The sequence below is a fragment of the Choristoneura fumiferana genome, chromosome 3 (assembly GCF_025370935.1).
Source record: "Choristoneura fumiferana chromosome 3, NRCan_CFum_1, whole genome shotgun sequence".
NCBI classification, from domain to species: Eukaryota; Metazoa; Arthropoda; class Insecta; order Lepidoptera; family Tortricidae; genus Choristoneura; species Choristoneura fumiferana.
Genome location: NC_133474.1, coordinates 14026853 through 14042800, shown reverse-complemented (window position 1 = coordinate 14042800; position 15948 = coordinate 14026853). Strand labels below are relative to the sequence as shown.

At 36.6% G+C, this 15948-nt stretch overlaps 2 protein-coding genes across 2 annotated transcripts; one reads left to right on the top strand and one right to left on the bottom strand.

The window, feature by feature from the left end:
• The first annotated feature begins 737 nt into the window (after positions 1-737).
• Positions 738-2395, top strand: LOC141426674 (uncharacterized). The gene is made up of 4 exons (XM_074085769.1): positions 738-1161; positions 1248-1427; positions 1574-1825; positions 1953-2395. Exons 1-4 carry the CDS (start codon positions 780-782, stop codon positions 2156-2158), a joined length of 1020 nt encoding a protein of 339 aa, XP_073941870.1. The 5' UTR covers positions 738-779; the 3' UTR covers positions 2159-2395.
• A 2072-nt stretch (positions 2396-4467) lies between these two features.
• On the bottom strand, positions 4468-14707 carry Vps52 (vacuolar protein sorting 52). Its single transcript, XM_074085765.1, has 7 exons — positions 14124-14707; positions 12824-12969; positions 10513-11080; positions 7553-7708; positions 7229-7347; positions 6215-6338; positions 4468-5335 (listed from the first exon to the last, which is right to left on the bottom strand). Exons 1-7 carry the CDS (start codon positions 14388-14390, stop codon positions 4706-4708), a joined length of 2010 nt encoding a protein of 669 aa, XP_073941866.1. The 5' UTR covers positions 14391-14707; the 3' UTR covers positions 4468-4705.
• Between the last annotated feature and the right edge of the window lie 1241 nt (positions 14708-15948).

Here is a 15948-nt window from a genome sequence, read left to right as displayed (position 1 = left end):
CACCAAGTCAAACACGGCCAGTTCTTAAAATGTATAGCAGAAATCGAGACAAGAATAACAGTGCCAACAGTTTTACGAGTACTAGGCATAATGTTCCTAACTTTGCAAAGCCGTGTCTGCCAGCTGTGACGGAAGAAATAAATTATAGTAGTGACGCAGTACAATCGTCAGAATGCCGTAAAAGGCTTAAGCGTCCATCAGTAGATAAACCACATCTCTCTCCTAAGAGGATCTTAAGGAGTTCATCAGTCCTACATTCTGATAGTGAAGTAACACACAACGAGTCAAAAGCATTAACGAAAAAGGAACAAACAACACATTTAAATGAAAGACTTTTAGATTATGGAGACTTGGACATGTTCGATGAATCGCCAGTGAAAGAAAAGCAAAACAGTGCTTCGGGAATAGCCACGTCTAAATGTGGTGTACCAAACTCACGACGAGCAGAACATCCGAAATTCGGAATTTTATGCGCTTGCTTGGACAAATACGGCGGGAAATCTCAAAAATCGACAGCACCAAAAGTGTCAGGTAGTTTAATTTAATGCATTAAATATGGTGTTAAAATAGTATTTTTAAACTTTTAAATAAAAATGGCCTTTTTATTTAACGTCAATGATATTTATTTTCAGATAACGTCGTAAACGCCGTATGTAAGAAATTGGAAGATGATATTGCTGAAATTCAGAAGTTATCCCCTAAAGATACGAAGCAGGCAATGGATAAATTAGTTCAAGACTTGCAGAGCCGGAAAGAAAGTACAATTTTTATTGGGATTGATGAAGTTCTTGAAGGATCCTGCAAGGAAGATAGAGCTATACAACAAAGTGTATGTGCCACCGGCACCGCCCATGACAAAGGCCGAACAGATACTCATTTATATAGTGTCACAGCTGAAAATTTGCTGGTCTGATATTGTTGAGAATATTTTGAAAAATATTGAATATTCACTATTTATGCTTAACCGAACACCAGAGTTTGAGGCCATCGAAACGCTCTCTCATTTTTACGCCGTATTGTGTAGATACGACAAGAATAGGAATCGATTGAGGCTATTTATTATAGACGCAATGTACTGTTTGCAGTACAAAGCTGTCCCGCTTATTAGGCAATGCTTGGATGTGTGGATGCATATTTTACCATTGGCGCACATGGGGATAGGTACGTATTTAACTGCGCGGATAAATTACAATTAGACTTTATAAAACTGAAATCTTGTTACTTAATGGTCGACTTTTTCTTCACAGCTAAAAATCCTCTGGTGACGTGTTTGGTCTACTTGCTGCACTTCTATAAATGCGAAGATAGATTCAATAGAGTACAAGAAATTAGAAATATTTTAAACAGAAAGTATTTCTATGAAATGTCGGAGTGGAATGAAATGAGAATTCTTGAAATGTTTAGGACTTCTATTATCGAATTGCGTGGTAATTACTATACATTTCTTATTATTATGTTAATTTCTTTCAAGTACCTACATCTGCATATGGACGCCAATGTAAACTTGTTATGCATCAATATTTTACAATATTAACATGTCCATTAAAATTAACTAACAATGAAATTTATTTAGATATTGCAGTCGAGAAGAAAATGTTGAGGATGGCGCTTATAATTCTTGCGAAAAGGCACGGCGCACGGTGGTGCCAAAACTACATAGTTAAAAATATGCTGTTACCCATCATGGAGCAGTCAGGAGCACCCGAACGAGTGAAGTGCTTCTGCGTATCGCTGCTAGGGCCGTTGCTTAAGCCCTATCCCATGGAAATGAAAGTCAATTGCGAAATTGTCATGAACCAATTATCTGATATGCTGAACAGAAATCGTGAGTAGTTATTCCATTTGGTGATTTGAACATTTTGTAAAGCTTACTCTCGTTTAGTCTCCATTGCCCTATTACTTCCCTGCTATTTTATTCGCCAAAATAACCACATTTTTAATTCTTTTTTCAGCTTCAAAACAAATGGAAGAAGCAATTTTTACTAGTTTAATATACATGAGTAGGCACAATCAAAACCGTGTCATCAAAGCGTTGCTCTTTTGGAAACCTGAGAATATTTCTTTAGAGCTCGAAGATTTACTGAAAAGTTATGTCAAAGAAAGGCCCATGAAGTCATGGAAGACCGTATTATCAAAAATATCTCTTCAACAAACCTGAATGAACAACAATTTGTTGTTACTATTCAAGTGGTGATCAGGGAGATTCAATAACTTCTGGCAAGTTAGTGCTGAAACTTTCTGATACTAATCATGGTATGAAGTGTGTGATTGTGAAATAGTTTCGTTAGATCCTATAAACGTGTAAATTTGATAGAAGAATGCAATACTTTAAGTGAAAAAGTAATTGTTAAGTGTATAGAATAAGTCCCTATTATATTACATCTGTGATCGCGTAAGGTTAACTACTTCATTTTGGAAGTAGGTACAGTAAATTTATTAAAAAATATCTTTCTTAGTTTTATTTTAATTCAAAGCCCTCACTAGTTAAAGGGATAATGTAAAAATAAAACAATAATTGGGTACCTTAAGTTTTCTGGGATTATAATGTAGCTCACTCCTGTAGATAGATTCTTTTTTTTTCACTTGCCGTTGTTTTGTAAAAATAAATTGGAACTTAATTTCGGCAAACCACGTTTACTTTGTGCCTTGGTCTGTTTGGTTAAAAAAAGGCCGTTTTTACAGCTGTCAGTTGTCAAACCGACCTTTTTTTTTAAACAAACAGACTAAGACACAAAACCTATTAATCTCACGAAACGTGTGGTTTGCCGAAATTACGTTTCAATTTCTTCATATCTTACATTATAAGTCTACTATCGATAAAAAATATAATATGGACCATCCTTGAAATCTTAAAGTACCCAATAGTGGCTACTAATTATTATCACTTCAGCCGTTTCGAGGTTCCCGAATAATCGCAGCATAGTCAGTATGCGGGGCCCGCAGCCCTTTAGTTCCTCATTAGAGACAGGTGTGACACCTCTATACAGGATGATCAAATCAAATGGGTCAGTAGGGAGAAATCAGAAACTACGAGAGATACTTGAAATCTGTTCTTAGGAACCATGGCTTCGATTTTACATTTAATAAAAATGGCATTCAAATTTTTTTGATTTAACTCTCACACATAACCGAGAATCGAACCTGGTCAAAATCTTTGTAAAGTATGTTATAAATTCTGCTCATTTTTTCGTTGTTATTTTGGATTGTGTGGATCATAAGCGAAAGAAAATACATTTTAAAAGATTTATTTAACTTGCAAGTGTGTATGAATGTATGTATTGTATAATGTATGTATGTATGTACGGGTCCAATCTTGCATGTTGAATTTGACGCGCTTCCAGTAGTCGGATTGACTTCAAATTTGGCATACTTATTTAAATATGGTGACAATACAATATTCTGGTGGTGACATTCTGGTAGTTCTGAAAGCAGAGCGGTACCGAGGACATGGTATTGCTTCCGTTCCCAAAGCTCTATGGGATCGTCTTGGGAACTTCGACTTGCGGAGACGATTCTGGCCGGACCACCAGGTTGTCACTACCAGATTATTGTATTGTCATCAGATTTAACTAAGAACTATAACAACGAAAACATGCGCAGAATTGATAAACATAGTTAACAGAGATTTTGACCAGGTTCGTTTCCCGGTTATGTACGAAACTTAGAAAAAAAAAATTGAATGCCATTTTTATTAAATCTAAAACAAAGCTATGGTTCCTAAGAACAGCAGGGCTACTACGAAATTCTAAGTTCGTGTCGTGCGGTCCCTCTTGCTCTCGTATTAAATAGTATAAGTGTCAGAGGAATCGCACGACACGAACTTAGAGTTTCGAGTTTCGTAGTAGCCCTGCAGATCTCGCTATCTCTCAGTTTCTGATTTCTCCCTACTGACCCATTTGGATTGATCAACATGTATACTTCGTTTTTTTTTAGCATAAGAAAAAGAGTAAACAATATTGACAAGTCTTTTTATTGAAAAACGTTTTTAAAAATACAGTAACTAAGTATTACTTTTGATACCAAACTTGTACCAAACTATTTATATTATGTCCTAATTGTTACATATTTGCTGAGACTTATTTTTAAACAAACTCAAACTCACAACATTTATTGACAAAATAATCACACTACATCACAACAAAAACACAGTAAAAACATAAATAGGAGAAGAGAAGAAAATAAGAGATATTGTGCTGTGCTTTTCAAGTGTTTTTAAATAAAAAGACACGTCAAGATCGCTTACCTTCTTTCTGATGCAAAAAAAAAACGAAGTATAGCGGTGGACATGATACCAATGCCCATGACAAAGACGATAATTATCCTGTAATGCTGGTTTCAGTCTGAAGTGCAGATGTAGACACCACAGTAGTGCTACTTGGTGCTACTGTATGAACGCAATCGACAGCAGTGTTCTGCCTCCGATTAAATAAGCAGGTAGAATAACCAAAGAATGATAAAAGATACAGGTTCATTGTGCTAGGATTTTATTTAGGTACGGTACATTACAAATTGCCTAAAGCCATTCTAAGTATAATTATATTCAGTTAATCTTCAAGAAGTTTCACAGTAATCAATTCTTTCGTCATAAATAAACAGAATAGTTAATGAGAAGAGTCTGAAAACAAACCATAAGGTGAGCCTTAACAATAAATAAATGGAATGCTACATAATAAAATGAACGAATGAGATGAAATCGATTACATTTTTAATAGTTAGTTTTATATTTTTTTATTTCCACCATAATTACATGAATATTTACAAGTTGTGTTCTAGCATTGGGTGTTAGTAGTTTTACGAATTTATTATAATATTGCACAAAGTTTGTCAGCGCCATTTGCAGTAAACCTGATCCTGTTACTAAGTTAGGGAAAGATACAAGTACTTCCCGGTGTATTTCTTCAAGGCTTTGCTTCCAACTGGCGCTAAAGGATGCCACAAGCGACAAAGTCTTTTTTTCCATACTTAGAAGTTCCAATTTCTTATCACTTTCGAGTAGCAATTCCCCTTCTTTTACGAACTGTATCATGCCTCCAAAATGTGGACTCAGTATCTCTTCCACATATTCAGCACTCCTGGCTTGCAACTGATCCCTGAAGTTTTCCGCTTCTTTTGTGTTATCTCTAGTTCTCTCCATCAATATACTTAATATCATATCATAGTTATTAATCAGGAATATTAATTGTTGTATACGTTGCGAAAATTCAGCGGCCATTTTAAGCAAAAAGCAATTGACTTCATCTTGAAGATTCAAAAGCAGACTACTTAGATCTTCAGAAGGGAACTGTTCGCTAAGACTTAACATTGCAGCCGAGAACTCCGCGTACCGACGAGTGATCTGAAACAATTTTATTTCTTAAATAGGTGTAGAGTTTTTGCGTTTTTTGTTTTTGCTCCCTTAAAAATTGACAGATATTAACGGTTACTTATGTATATAATATGTCACACCTAGCTCGGTCTGTACACAACATTACCACCCATATCCGGATTTTCTCATTCTACCTTCTACCCGCGACTGAGATACATGTAATTCAGAGTATTGATTGAGTTTTTCGAGCGTATGTATGTATTTCGGAATAATTTTGTTGGAGCTAAACATGTTCATTTGTTATGAGCTCCTAAATAAATGGTATAGAAAAGTGTTCAAACTATCGAGCCCTAGCCCTCTCACTCGGAGGGGAGACCTGTACCCCGCAGCGGGTCGTAATGTGCCATACCTACTAGATGTCTAGTGTGTCGTTCAGTTAAGTGTAATGAATGTAATTACTTTTTTTCTGCGCGTATCTATCAAATATCCACTAATATCTGTTTGTTAGCTCATAACGCTTAAATTTCTAAACCGATTAGGATGAAATTTGGTTTAGGCAGAGATTGAGTTTCTGGGAAGGACAGAATAGTTTCTATCCCCGAAAATGGCATAGTTCCCGCGAGAAAGCGAGAAACGAATTCTTAGCAGAGGAAGTCGTGGGCAAAAGCTAGTTTGAAACCTTGGGAAGAATTATAGCGTAGTTTTTATCCCAAAAAAATGCATCTCTTTTATACAAAAGGAGGAAAACGAGTATACGGATCACCCGATAATAGAAAGCAATCATCGCCGCCCATGGACACTTGCAATACGAGGAATTTCATAGGTGCGTAAGAATAATAATAATCCACGAGGAACGGAATAAACGAATTCTTCGCAGACATAGTCAGCTGGTTAAAAATATGTACTTACATAATGAGGTCCCAATTCTTTGTTGGATAATTTAGCTGGATCACACTCTCTTACGCTTTGAATATTAAATCTTAATATAAGATCCAACCTTGGCCATATTATGCTATGTAATGAATCCCAGTAACTGAAAAAAAAATAGAGATGCATATAAAATGTAGTCAATAATAACCCGTCAAACGCCCTGCGCGCCACTGTGGCGCGTATCTAAGTACTCGTGATTAGTCAATTTTTACTCGACTACGACACGCCAAAGGAAGAGTAATGATTTTAGCAGTATACGTATGTTTGTATTTACGTATGTTCCACCGTAGCATCTAAACTACTCGTCCGATTTTAATAAATAAGGTGTCAATCGATTCATTACTGTTACTAGTTTCGATCACCCTTTAACATGGGGTACTAGTCCAAAATTACCCAAAAAAGTCGTTGGTCGCGCGACGGGTTAAAATAAAATCTCGTTTCTTTCCTGAGCATGTCTGACAGCAAGTCGGGTCGGCACTCGGCTGTCCGGCGGGCCTATTTACGTGGCTGTCTATGAACAACATCACACCGACAGCGGTCCCGGTGTGATGTCGCGCATAGAATAGATGTCAGCAAAATGACATGAAGGAAATAATTGATATTAGTTGATATTACTAATAAAGGAGCATGAGTATAAGAGTATAAAACCACGTAAATAGGCCCGCCGCACTCCCGGCCCGACCCGTTACCTTCACTCACGCACGTGTATGCTTCGCGCTTTAGTAATCAAATGTATATGAGAATTTATACAATGATTGATTCCAGGATGCGTTTGATGCATACGTCTATAGGCAGACTTAAAGCAAGAGAAAGAGATTATTTTATTTTTAACTCTGACAAAAATAATAATAATAATAAATTAATTTATTTCGGGCAACTTGGCCCATACAATAAATACCTTACAGACTAACATACATATTTATAATCAAAAATATTTAAAACTAATTTACAATTTTACAGTGTGTGTGTGTTAATTTATAATGTTACAGTTACCTGTCTAGAGCCGCCACTGCTCTTTTGTGACACATCCATCGGTATCTGTTTATTAGTTGAATGCATAAAAATAGCGCCAGGCAGTCAAAACATTCAACAACATAATTTTCGACATTTTTCTGTAAAATAAAAAATAATTGCCTTTGTATACATACTTTTTTTAAAGATAGAGCCTTGTGATGGTCAGGCGAACAGAATAGACATATAGGATTCCGCTTTTTACCCTTCAGGTAGAGAATCCTAAAAACTATTATTAATGGCATAAGTTATTTTTTGGTTCATTTAATAATTTTGTTGTTTAAATTAGAATTCACAGGTACTAACCACAAGCAATGATAAAGTTTTTCCAAGTATTCTGTCAAACAGTTCCTGAGCATGGCTTCCCTTCACATGAAAGAACTCTGTTGTGAATAGGTACTCCCTGCAGCTGTTGTCTACCAGAGCATATTGTAGGCTTCTGAATAGAGCTTCATATGAATACTGAAAACAATCGCAATGAAAAGACACTGAAAAATACTAATTGAATACAGAACTTGGCCACACATTGCTGATTTTTGATAGGATGTACCACCTGAAAAAAAAAATGATATTTAGGCAAGTAAGTAGTAGGAAAATACTTCACAACCACAAAAAGTGTCTTTTTTATTTGATCTTTTTTTAGGGTTCCATACCCAAAGGGTGCTAACGGGACCCTTTTACTGAGACTCCGCTGTCTGTCTGTCCGTCTGTCACGGGGCTCTATCTCTGAAGCCGTAAAAGTTAGAGACTTGAAATTTTCACAGATTATGTATTACTGTGGCCGCTATAACAACAAATCATCATCCCAGCCTATATACGTAACACTGCTGGGCACAGGTCTCCTCTCAGAACAAGAGGGCTTGGGCCATAGTTCCCACGCGGGCCCAGTGCGGATTGGGAACTTCACACGCACCATTGAATAGCTTCGCAGGTTTGTGCAGGTTTCCTCACGATGTTTTCCTTCACCGCAAAGCTCGTGGTAAATTTCAAATGTAATTCCGCACATGAATTTCGAAAAACTCAGAGGTGCGAGCCGAGGTTTGAACCCACGACCCTCTGTTTGAGAGGCGATAGGTCAAACCACTAGGCCACCACGGCTTAACAACAAATACTAAAAATAAAATAATAGTTACAAATTAAAGGGGGTCGTCATACAAGAAACGTGTTTTTTCAGCGTTTTTGGTTGCTAGGCGTTATTAGCCGTTGCTAATACGACCGAGTCGCCTAGCAACGGGTAGCTATGTCGTTTGAATATTTACCTTTAAGTTTTCAATTTTAATGATGTTTTATAAAAGCTTCGATAGTATATTATAGTGACTGTCTGATTGTGTGGTTTATTCGTTTTTGTGCAAAATTAATAAGCAATTTATGAACCACAAACTTCAATGAAGCCAACTTTGTTAAAGCGCTGGCCAAATCCACACCGTATTAATCACTATGTTAACCTATTGTTTTTTACACTAAAAAAATCATACTAAGTATTTAACACTATTTACAAGGTTAATAATACAGTTTAAAATTTATTCACACTAGTCGAGCTTCTTATTATTTAATTACACAACATACGAAGTCCGCCGAATGAGGGCTATCATTTTTTGTCTCACTAGATGGCGCACTGTTGCGTGAGGTTTTTAAGCATGGCTTTCAAAGTCTGTTATTACGGGCGTGAAAACAAAGTTTAGATTAAAATCATATTTAATACACCTTAAAACCGTACCATAAAAATATCGAGCATGCCACAGTGTTGAATAGTCCCCGTTTTGTTCGGAAAAAGGGAGGACAAAGGTTTCCGAAAGACAAAACTGTCTCATAACACAGACATTCATTGCCCCGGAACGCATATTTGCCATAATTAATTTTAGATGTTGCAAAATATTCACAAAATTATTCTAATTATAAATAAACCCGCGTAGCTCACCCAAAAACTATGAGATTTGACATTTCGGAGACCTCACTCTACACTAGTGCCTCTAGTGGCGAATCCATACGCGATAGATAGCCCTCATTTCCCGCGAATGAACAGAGTTGACAGATAATTTTTCGCGGCAAGTTGCTGGCAATGGCTTCAGAAGCAAACAGACAGAAGCAAAGAGGATGAGAATACAAATTGTTTTTTATTCGAAATACTTGCACAAGTGCTTACATTTCGGCGATATTTTTAGAAGCTTTTCTTTAGCTTGCCCTGCTTGTTTATTTACTTATTTATTGTTTGTTTTTTATCTTTATCTTGGAAGCTAAATTTGACCCACTTCCAGTGGTCCAATCGACTTGAAATTTTGCATACTTATGTAAATTTGGTGAAAATACAATAATCTAGTAGTGACATCTTGGTGGTCCTGACAGGATCGTCTCTGCAGGAGGGAACTCCTCAATGTTAATAGTACCGACTTGAAATTTGGTACAGATATGTAGTTTAGACGATAGTGCAAGTACAGTCAACAAAAAGTACATTCGGCAAAAAAGCTTGTGTAAAAATGATTTTTTTAAGAAAACCTTATTACAAGCATTATATTTATTTGCAGTGTACCTAATGTAACTATGTTTGCTCGGGTGGAATCTTTCAACTCAAATTTGAAGTGGATATCTTCAACCGATTGAGCTGAAATTTTACATGCATGTATAAATCCGATGACAATGCAATATTATTATAACATGGAGTTGATCTGATGATAAAGCTAGCGGGTGACCATATGAACTCTGTGATAAACGACACGACCACATCGAGTTTGAACTCGTTTGTCATCTTGACGAGTACTTTGGTAACCAGGGGCATAATGTACAGTCAGCAAAAAAATATATATTAGAGAATTTAAGAAGAACTTTTACTGAACTGTTTACGGGACCCTTCATGTACGAGTCCGACTCGCACTTGACCATTTTTTTATTTGTTTATATGATAACTAGTATTAGTTTTTTTGGGTTGCGATGCAAATCTATATTAAGGACATTATTTCATAATTTGAAGCAAATCACTTGAAAACATCCCAAAAAACATTAAAAGAGATCTTTAAAAAAATCACAAGTCAAAAACTGGTACAAGTATGATGATCATACTTAGCATAAGAATTCTTCACTATAAGAGGTACTCACTAAAAAACCCAAGCTTATTTGATGTAAGGGTTGACTTACTATGGAAACCCGAATATGGCCTTTGGTATGGAGATAGTTTAAGACCTAGGGCAGGGTATAGGACAGTTTTATTCTGGACAGTTTTATCAGCGGATAGTGGATACCGGGATAGTGATAAACAAATTCAAATAAGTTACCTTTGTTTTTTGTTGAGCATGTGGTACTATAATAGGAGCTTCAAGCTGTTGAGCCAGAACATCTCCTCTATTTCCGATGGTGAATATAGTGCTTTTATTTTTTAAGTTGGATTTTTGGAAGAAGCTTCCTTTTATTCCATCTTCTATCCCCATAAGGTCATCCTTAGTTGGTGCTTCTTCATATTTCAGTTTGTCTAGCCTAGAGGCATATGATTTAAAGTACGAGTAATACACCTTGCTCAATGTATCTATATATTCATTACATATTTCTTGGGCCACATTTCTCTCATTGGCTAATATAAATTCAAAGAAAAACTTGTACTTAAGCATAGCATTTTGAGGTATCTGATAATTAGCCATTGGCTTTCTAAATTTATATATCTGTTCTAATATGTAAGTTCTTATTTTGGCTACAGCCTTTATTTTTAGTTTTTCAAGCACATCCTTGACATCATGACAAGCTTTAGTTTCCTTGAAATCTTGCTCTTTCACAAAGTTCAACTTCTGACTTAAAATAGCCAACTGGATCATGAACTCCTTGTCAATGACTGGTACATTATTTATGCCACTAAAAAAAATACATTAGATTACTGTTAGTAATTGAATATCATTTACATTTTGTGCCAGGGCCACAAGTGAACTGACGGACAAGGACCTCAATTGATGACCGGATGGCCAAGTCGATTCCCGGCCGGGGCAGATATTTGTGTGAATAACACGTTTGTTTGTTCTCAGGTCTTGGATGTTTAATATGTATTTATCTATTGTTTATCCGTTGCCTAGTATCCATAGTACAAGCTTTGCTTAGTTTGGGACTAGGTCAATTGGTGTCAAGTGTCCCATGATATTTATTATTTTATTTATTAAGTAAATTAACTGTTGTTTCATACCAAGGGCATACCTAGCTCCTGGCCCAGCCAGGGGGTGGCAAGTCACATTTTTTATAGGTCAGATCCCCCGCATTTGTTTTGTCATACACACTACATGGCTTGAGAGATTATACAAAAATAAAAGCATACTACATACATATTGTAAAGCAGGGATGCACAGACCACTGCCTGCTGTTATTGTATGTGTGCCAGCGACCTAATAGAAATAGCGAAAACCTAGCGAAATTATGATGATAATTTCAGTTCGAAAATACAAACTGAGACATGGATGCACAGAAAAACCAGAAAAAGAGACCAGCGCTGGGAATCGAACCCAGGTCCTCAGCAATCCGTGCTGCGTGCTATAACCCCTACACCACCGCTGGACAGGAATTTAGACACGAATTTTTCCTATGAATACATATCTCAGGTTGCTTATTTCTACTACGCTACTTATGCAGCAGCACTAGCGACATCTATGTTCCGCTCTCATCGAGAGACGTCACATTCTTTCGGAACCAACCGCTCACCCAGACAAGAGATGTCGCTACTAAGCAATCAAATTATGATTGGTTATTTGGAGTCTTTTTGTATTTTTTATTTCAACTCCAAATTTGTTATTTTTACGGGTATCCCGTGAAACCATATCGAAAATACAAACTGAGACATGGATGCACAGAAAAACCAGAAAAAGAGACCAGCGCTGGGAATCGAACCCAGGTCTTCAGCCCATCTCAGGTCATCTCTTTTTCTGGTTTTTCTGTGCATCCATGTCTCAGTTTGTATTTTCGATATGGTTTCACGGGATACCCGTAAAAATAACAAATTTAGAGTTGAAATAAAAAATACAAAAAGACTCCAAATAACCAATCATAATTTGATTGCTTAGTAGCGACATCTCTTGTCTGGGTGAGCGGTTGGTTCCGAAAGAATGTGACGTCTCTCGATGAGAGCGGAACATAGATGTCGCTAGTGCTGCTGCATAAGTAGCGTAGTAGAAATAAGCAACCTGAGATATGTATGCATAGGAAAAATTCGTGTCTAAATTCCTGTCCAGCGTTGGTGTAGGGGTTATAGCACGCAGCACGGATTGCTGAGGACCTGGGTTCGGTTCCCAGCGCTGGTCTCTTTTTCTGTGCATCCATGTCTCAGTTTGTATTTTCGATATGGTTTCACGGAATACCCGTAAAAATAACAAATTTGGAGTTGAAATAAAAAATACAAAAAGACTCCAAATAACCAATCATAATAATTTCAGTTGTTTTTATTTGTTGCGGACTGCTTTTAGCTTAAAATCCGACCATGTAAATCCTTGTTGTAAAGCATATACTTTCCAAGGGGGGCAGCTGCTCGTCCCTCCCCCTCTGGGTATGCCAGTGTTTCATGCTGCTGAAAATATAGGTCACATTCATTTGTTTATTTAGCTAACAATACATACTTACAAAATGAGTGTTTCAGAGACAGCCATGTCTTCTATGAAGGAGGACAGTGGCCCTTTGACAACCTGTCTGTTTGACAGTTGCACAGACATGCTGACGGAGCGCTTTTGCAGGCTAATTATTTCATTGCTTATGCTTCCCAGGTCATTCTAGAATGAATAGAAATAGTGATAAGAATTACCTTAAATACAGTTTCCTGACAGAAATTTATTTAAATATTTCAACAGGATATCAGTATCTGTTTTTATTTCAAATATTTTGTGTTAACAAACACTGGATAAAGAACAGACTTTACATGACTTTATAATGAATAAAATGATGATGATGACTATTGTATTTTCAACACTGACTATATCTGGTAATGATATGTACACTTATATTATAAAAAGAAACAATTTGATTGTTTATTTGTTTGTAAAGAATAAAATCAAAACTACTGAACTTATTTTTCAAATTATCTCACCTAAGAAAGCTATAATTATCAGCTAGTAACATCTATAATACCTAGTGCCATCCACAAAGACGCATGATTTTGTCAAAATTAGACATTAATGACATTGTAATAATAACCATGGCACGCATCATTGTGAATGACTACGTATAGCAATATAAATACTACTATGTACTAGAAAAAGAAGTAGATTGTTCATCCACCATTACCTCTCATCTTTCATTTTCTAGATTTTTTTTACCATACAACGGCAAAAACTACTTGACACTGGCAAAATTGTTCTCCAATGGACAGAGCCATATTTTTTATAAAAATCTAATCTAATCTACTATGTACTAATATAAAAGCTAAAGTAACCCTGCCTGTCCATTATCTCTTCACTCTTAAACTGCTGAACCAATTTAGATGAAATTTATTAGTTTAGAGCAGCGTTTCTTAACCTGTGGCCTGCGGACCCCTGGGGGATCCACGAGTATGTGTATGGGGGTCCGCTGTCTTATCTATAGACATTTGAATTAAAAAAAAAATTACCTAAATTTATTCCTTTTTTTTATTAAGGGAGTCCTTGAAATCATGCTTGATTGTCTAGGGGTCTGCGGACTGAAAAAGGTTAAGAAACGCTGGTTTAGAGGCCCTAGGAATAGAATAGTTTTTTATACCATCAAATTGCATAGTTATTGCTGAATAGCAAAAAACTAATACTATCATAGGCAGACAAGTTCGCCGGCAATAGTTAGTAAGTTATATTTTATCTCGGGAATTTGTAAATTTCCTATATGACACAGATGAAGTTGCAACCAACAGCTAGTGCTTGAATAATTTAAATTCAATGTGTGTATATAACAGACTTACCTGAAACACCATCAACATACTTTCCATGCGAGCGAGTATGCCGTCACACTCTTCGATTTGGTTATGAAGTGAACTTATGTTTCCACTTTCCTTCAAGTAGTCTGCCACTGAGTTCTTTTCAGCCTCCTTAATACCTTTGTCAACTTGCAGTGCATATTCCCGCAGATCTGTACCATTATTGAGTACTTCTTGAATCTCAATATCCTCGAGATTCTTGTCCAATACATCTTTTATTTGTGTCGATTCCGCCATAGTGATGACAGGCATTACAAACCTTCTTTTCTCGAAATAAATAAAAAAATACCTATGCCCTAAATTAGATCACATACCGTTGCTAAGTATTTACAAAATTCTCATCGATTACAATTAGCAAGCAATTAGTTAAATGGTCAAAATCTTCAGAAGAGCCTACCGATACAAACATACAACCACACAACACAATAGCACTTTACGTAGTGATTATATGATTATATTATATACTCATTATTGTTATTCCCCTTAATGGCGGCCTTAAGGCTATTATAATTCAATTCAATTCTTGAAAGTATAGCTCCATCGATACTACCCATGAAGGCTATTATATATTCTCTTTGACAGCACAGAAAGCTGTCACTACTGACACTACTGTCAGTGTCAGTGTCATTGCCAGTTCAGCAGGGCTACTACGAAACTCGAATTTCGTATCGTACCGTCCCTTTCGCTCTCGTATTAAATAGCATAAAGTGTCAGAGGGACCGCACGACACGAACTTCGATTTTTGAATTTCGTAGTAGCCCTGCTGTATCACGAACGGATCTACGAAATTTCCGAACTGGGGTAAAAGGCACACTTGCCCGCAGTTTTTAATAAATATCTAAGGCTAGGTATTTATATTATAACATGGAATCATAGCTCCCGGGCCGTGCGTGCAGCAGGGCTACTACGAAACTCTAAACTCGAAGTTCGTGTCGTGCGGTCCCTCTGGCACTTATACTATTTAATACGAGAGCGAGAGGGACCGCACGACACGAACTTCGAGTTACGAGTTTCGTAGTAGCCCTGTAGGTCTAGTTCTGGGGGGCTACAACGAAATTCGAAAACCGAAGTTCTATAATACCGCCTCTCTCACTCTCATGTTAAATAAAATTAGCGTCAACGGGACGGCAAGAGACGAAGTTCGTATCGCACCGTCCCTTTCACTGGCGAATTAAATGACATAAGCGTCAGCGGGGCGGCAACATACGAAGTTCGAGTTTTGCACTTCGTGGTAATGGGCCTGGTCAATTTTCGACCGAAGCCAGATTGAATTAATTAGGTACTTACTGGAATCATCATTTTAGTTTGGTGATCATTCACATTCACAGTATAAGTACGAAGGAATTGATCTGCGGGATTGCTACCTAACATTCACGTCATTATTAAGGTGTCCAAAGTATTATTAGTATAAAGTTTCTTGCGTACTTACCTAAATAATTTGACTATATTTTAGTCTTTTAATTTTAAGTATTTTGTTCACCAACTTGCCTAAAGCTTATCATGGTCTCTAGGGCTATACTTAAGTGTTATCCAATTTTGTGATTGTTAATTTATGATTCAGCATTAAGATGTCGATGTTATTATGCTGATTGATTGAAGGTAGACTATGACAGGAACTTAGATGAATGATTGGCCAAACATTCATCTAAGGACAGGAAGTAGTAAAAAGAAGAAATTTTGTGAAAGGGGGCGCTACAAAATAAGACTTATTATTGGTTCTCTATCGTTTGCCCGAATTTCATATGCCATATCGTATCGTTTTCCATAATTTTCATGTGCCATAAAGTAATTTATTTCTGAAATAGTCTTT

Coding starts and splice junctions, on each gene's coding strand:
- LOC141426674 (XM_074085769.1), top strand. CDS start 780: ATGAAGTTCTTGAAGGATCCTGCAAGGAAGATAGAGCTATACAACAAA. Junction 1,428..1,573: donor TTCTATTATCGAATTGCGTG/GTAATTACTATA, acceptor AAATTTATTTAG/ATATTGCAGTCGAGAAGAAA. Junction 1,826..1,952: donor TGATATGCTGAACAGAAATC/GTGAGTAGTTAT, acceptor TTCTTTTTTCAG/CTTCAAAACAAATGGAAGAA.
- Vps52 (XM_074085765.1), bottom strand. CDS start 14,390: ATGCCTGTCATCACTATGGCGGAATCGACACAAATAAAAGATGTATTG. Junction 11,081..12,823: donor GTCTCTGAAACACTCATTTT/GTAAGTATGTAT, acceptor TATTTTTTTTAG/TGGCATAAATAATGTACCAG. Junction 7,348..7,552: donor AAACTTTATCATTGCTTGTG/GTTAGTACCTGT, acceptor TTTATTTTACAG/AAAAATGTCGAAAATTATGT.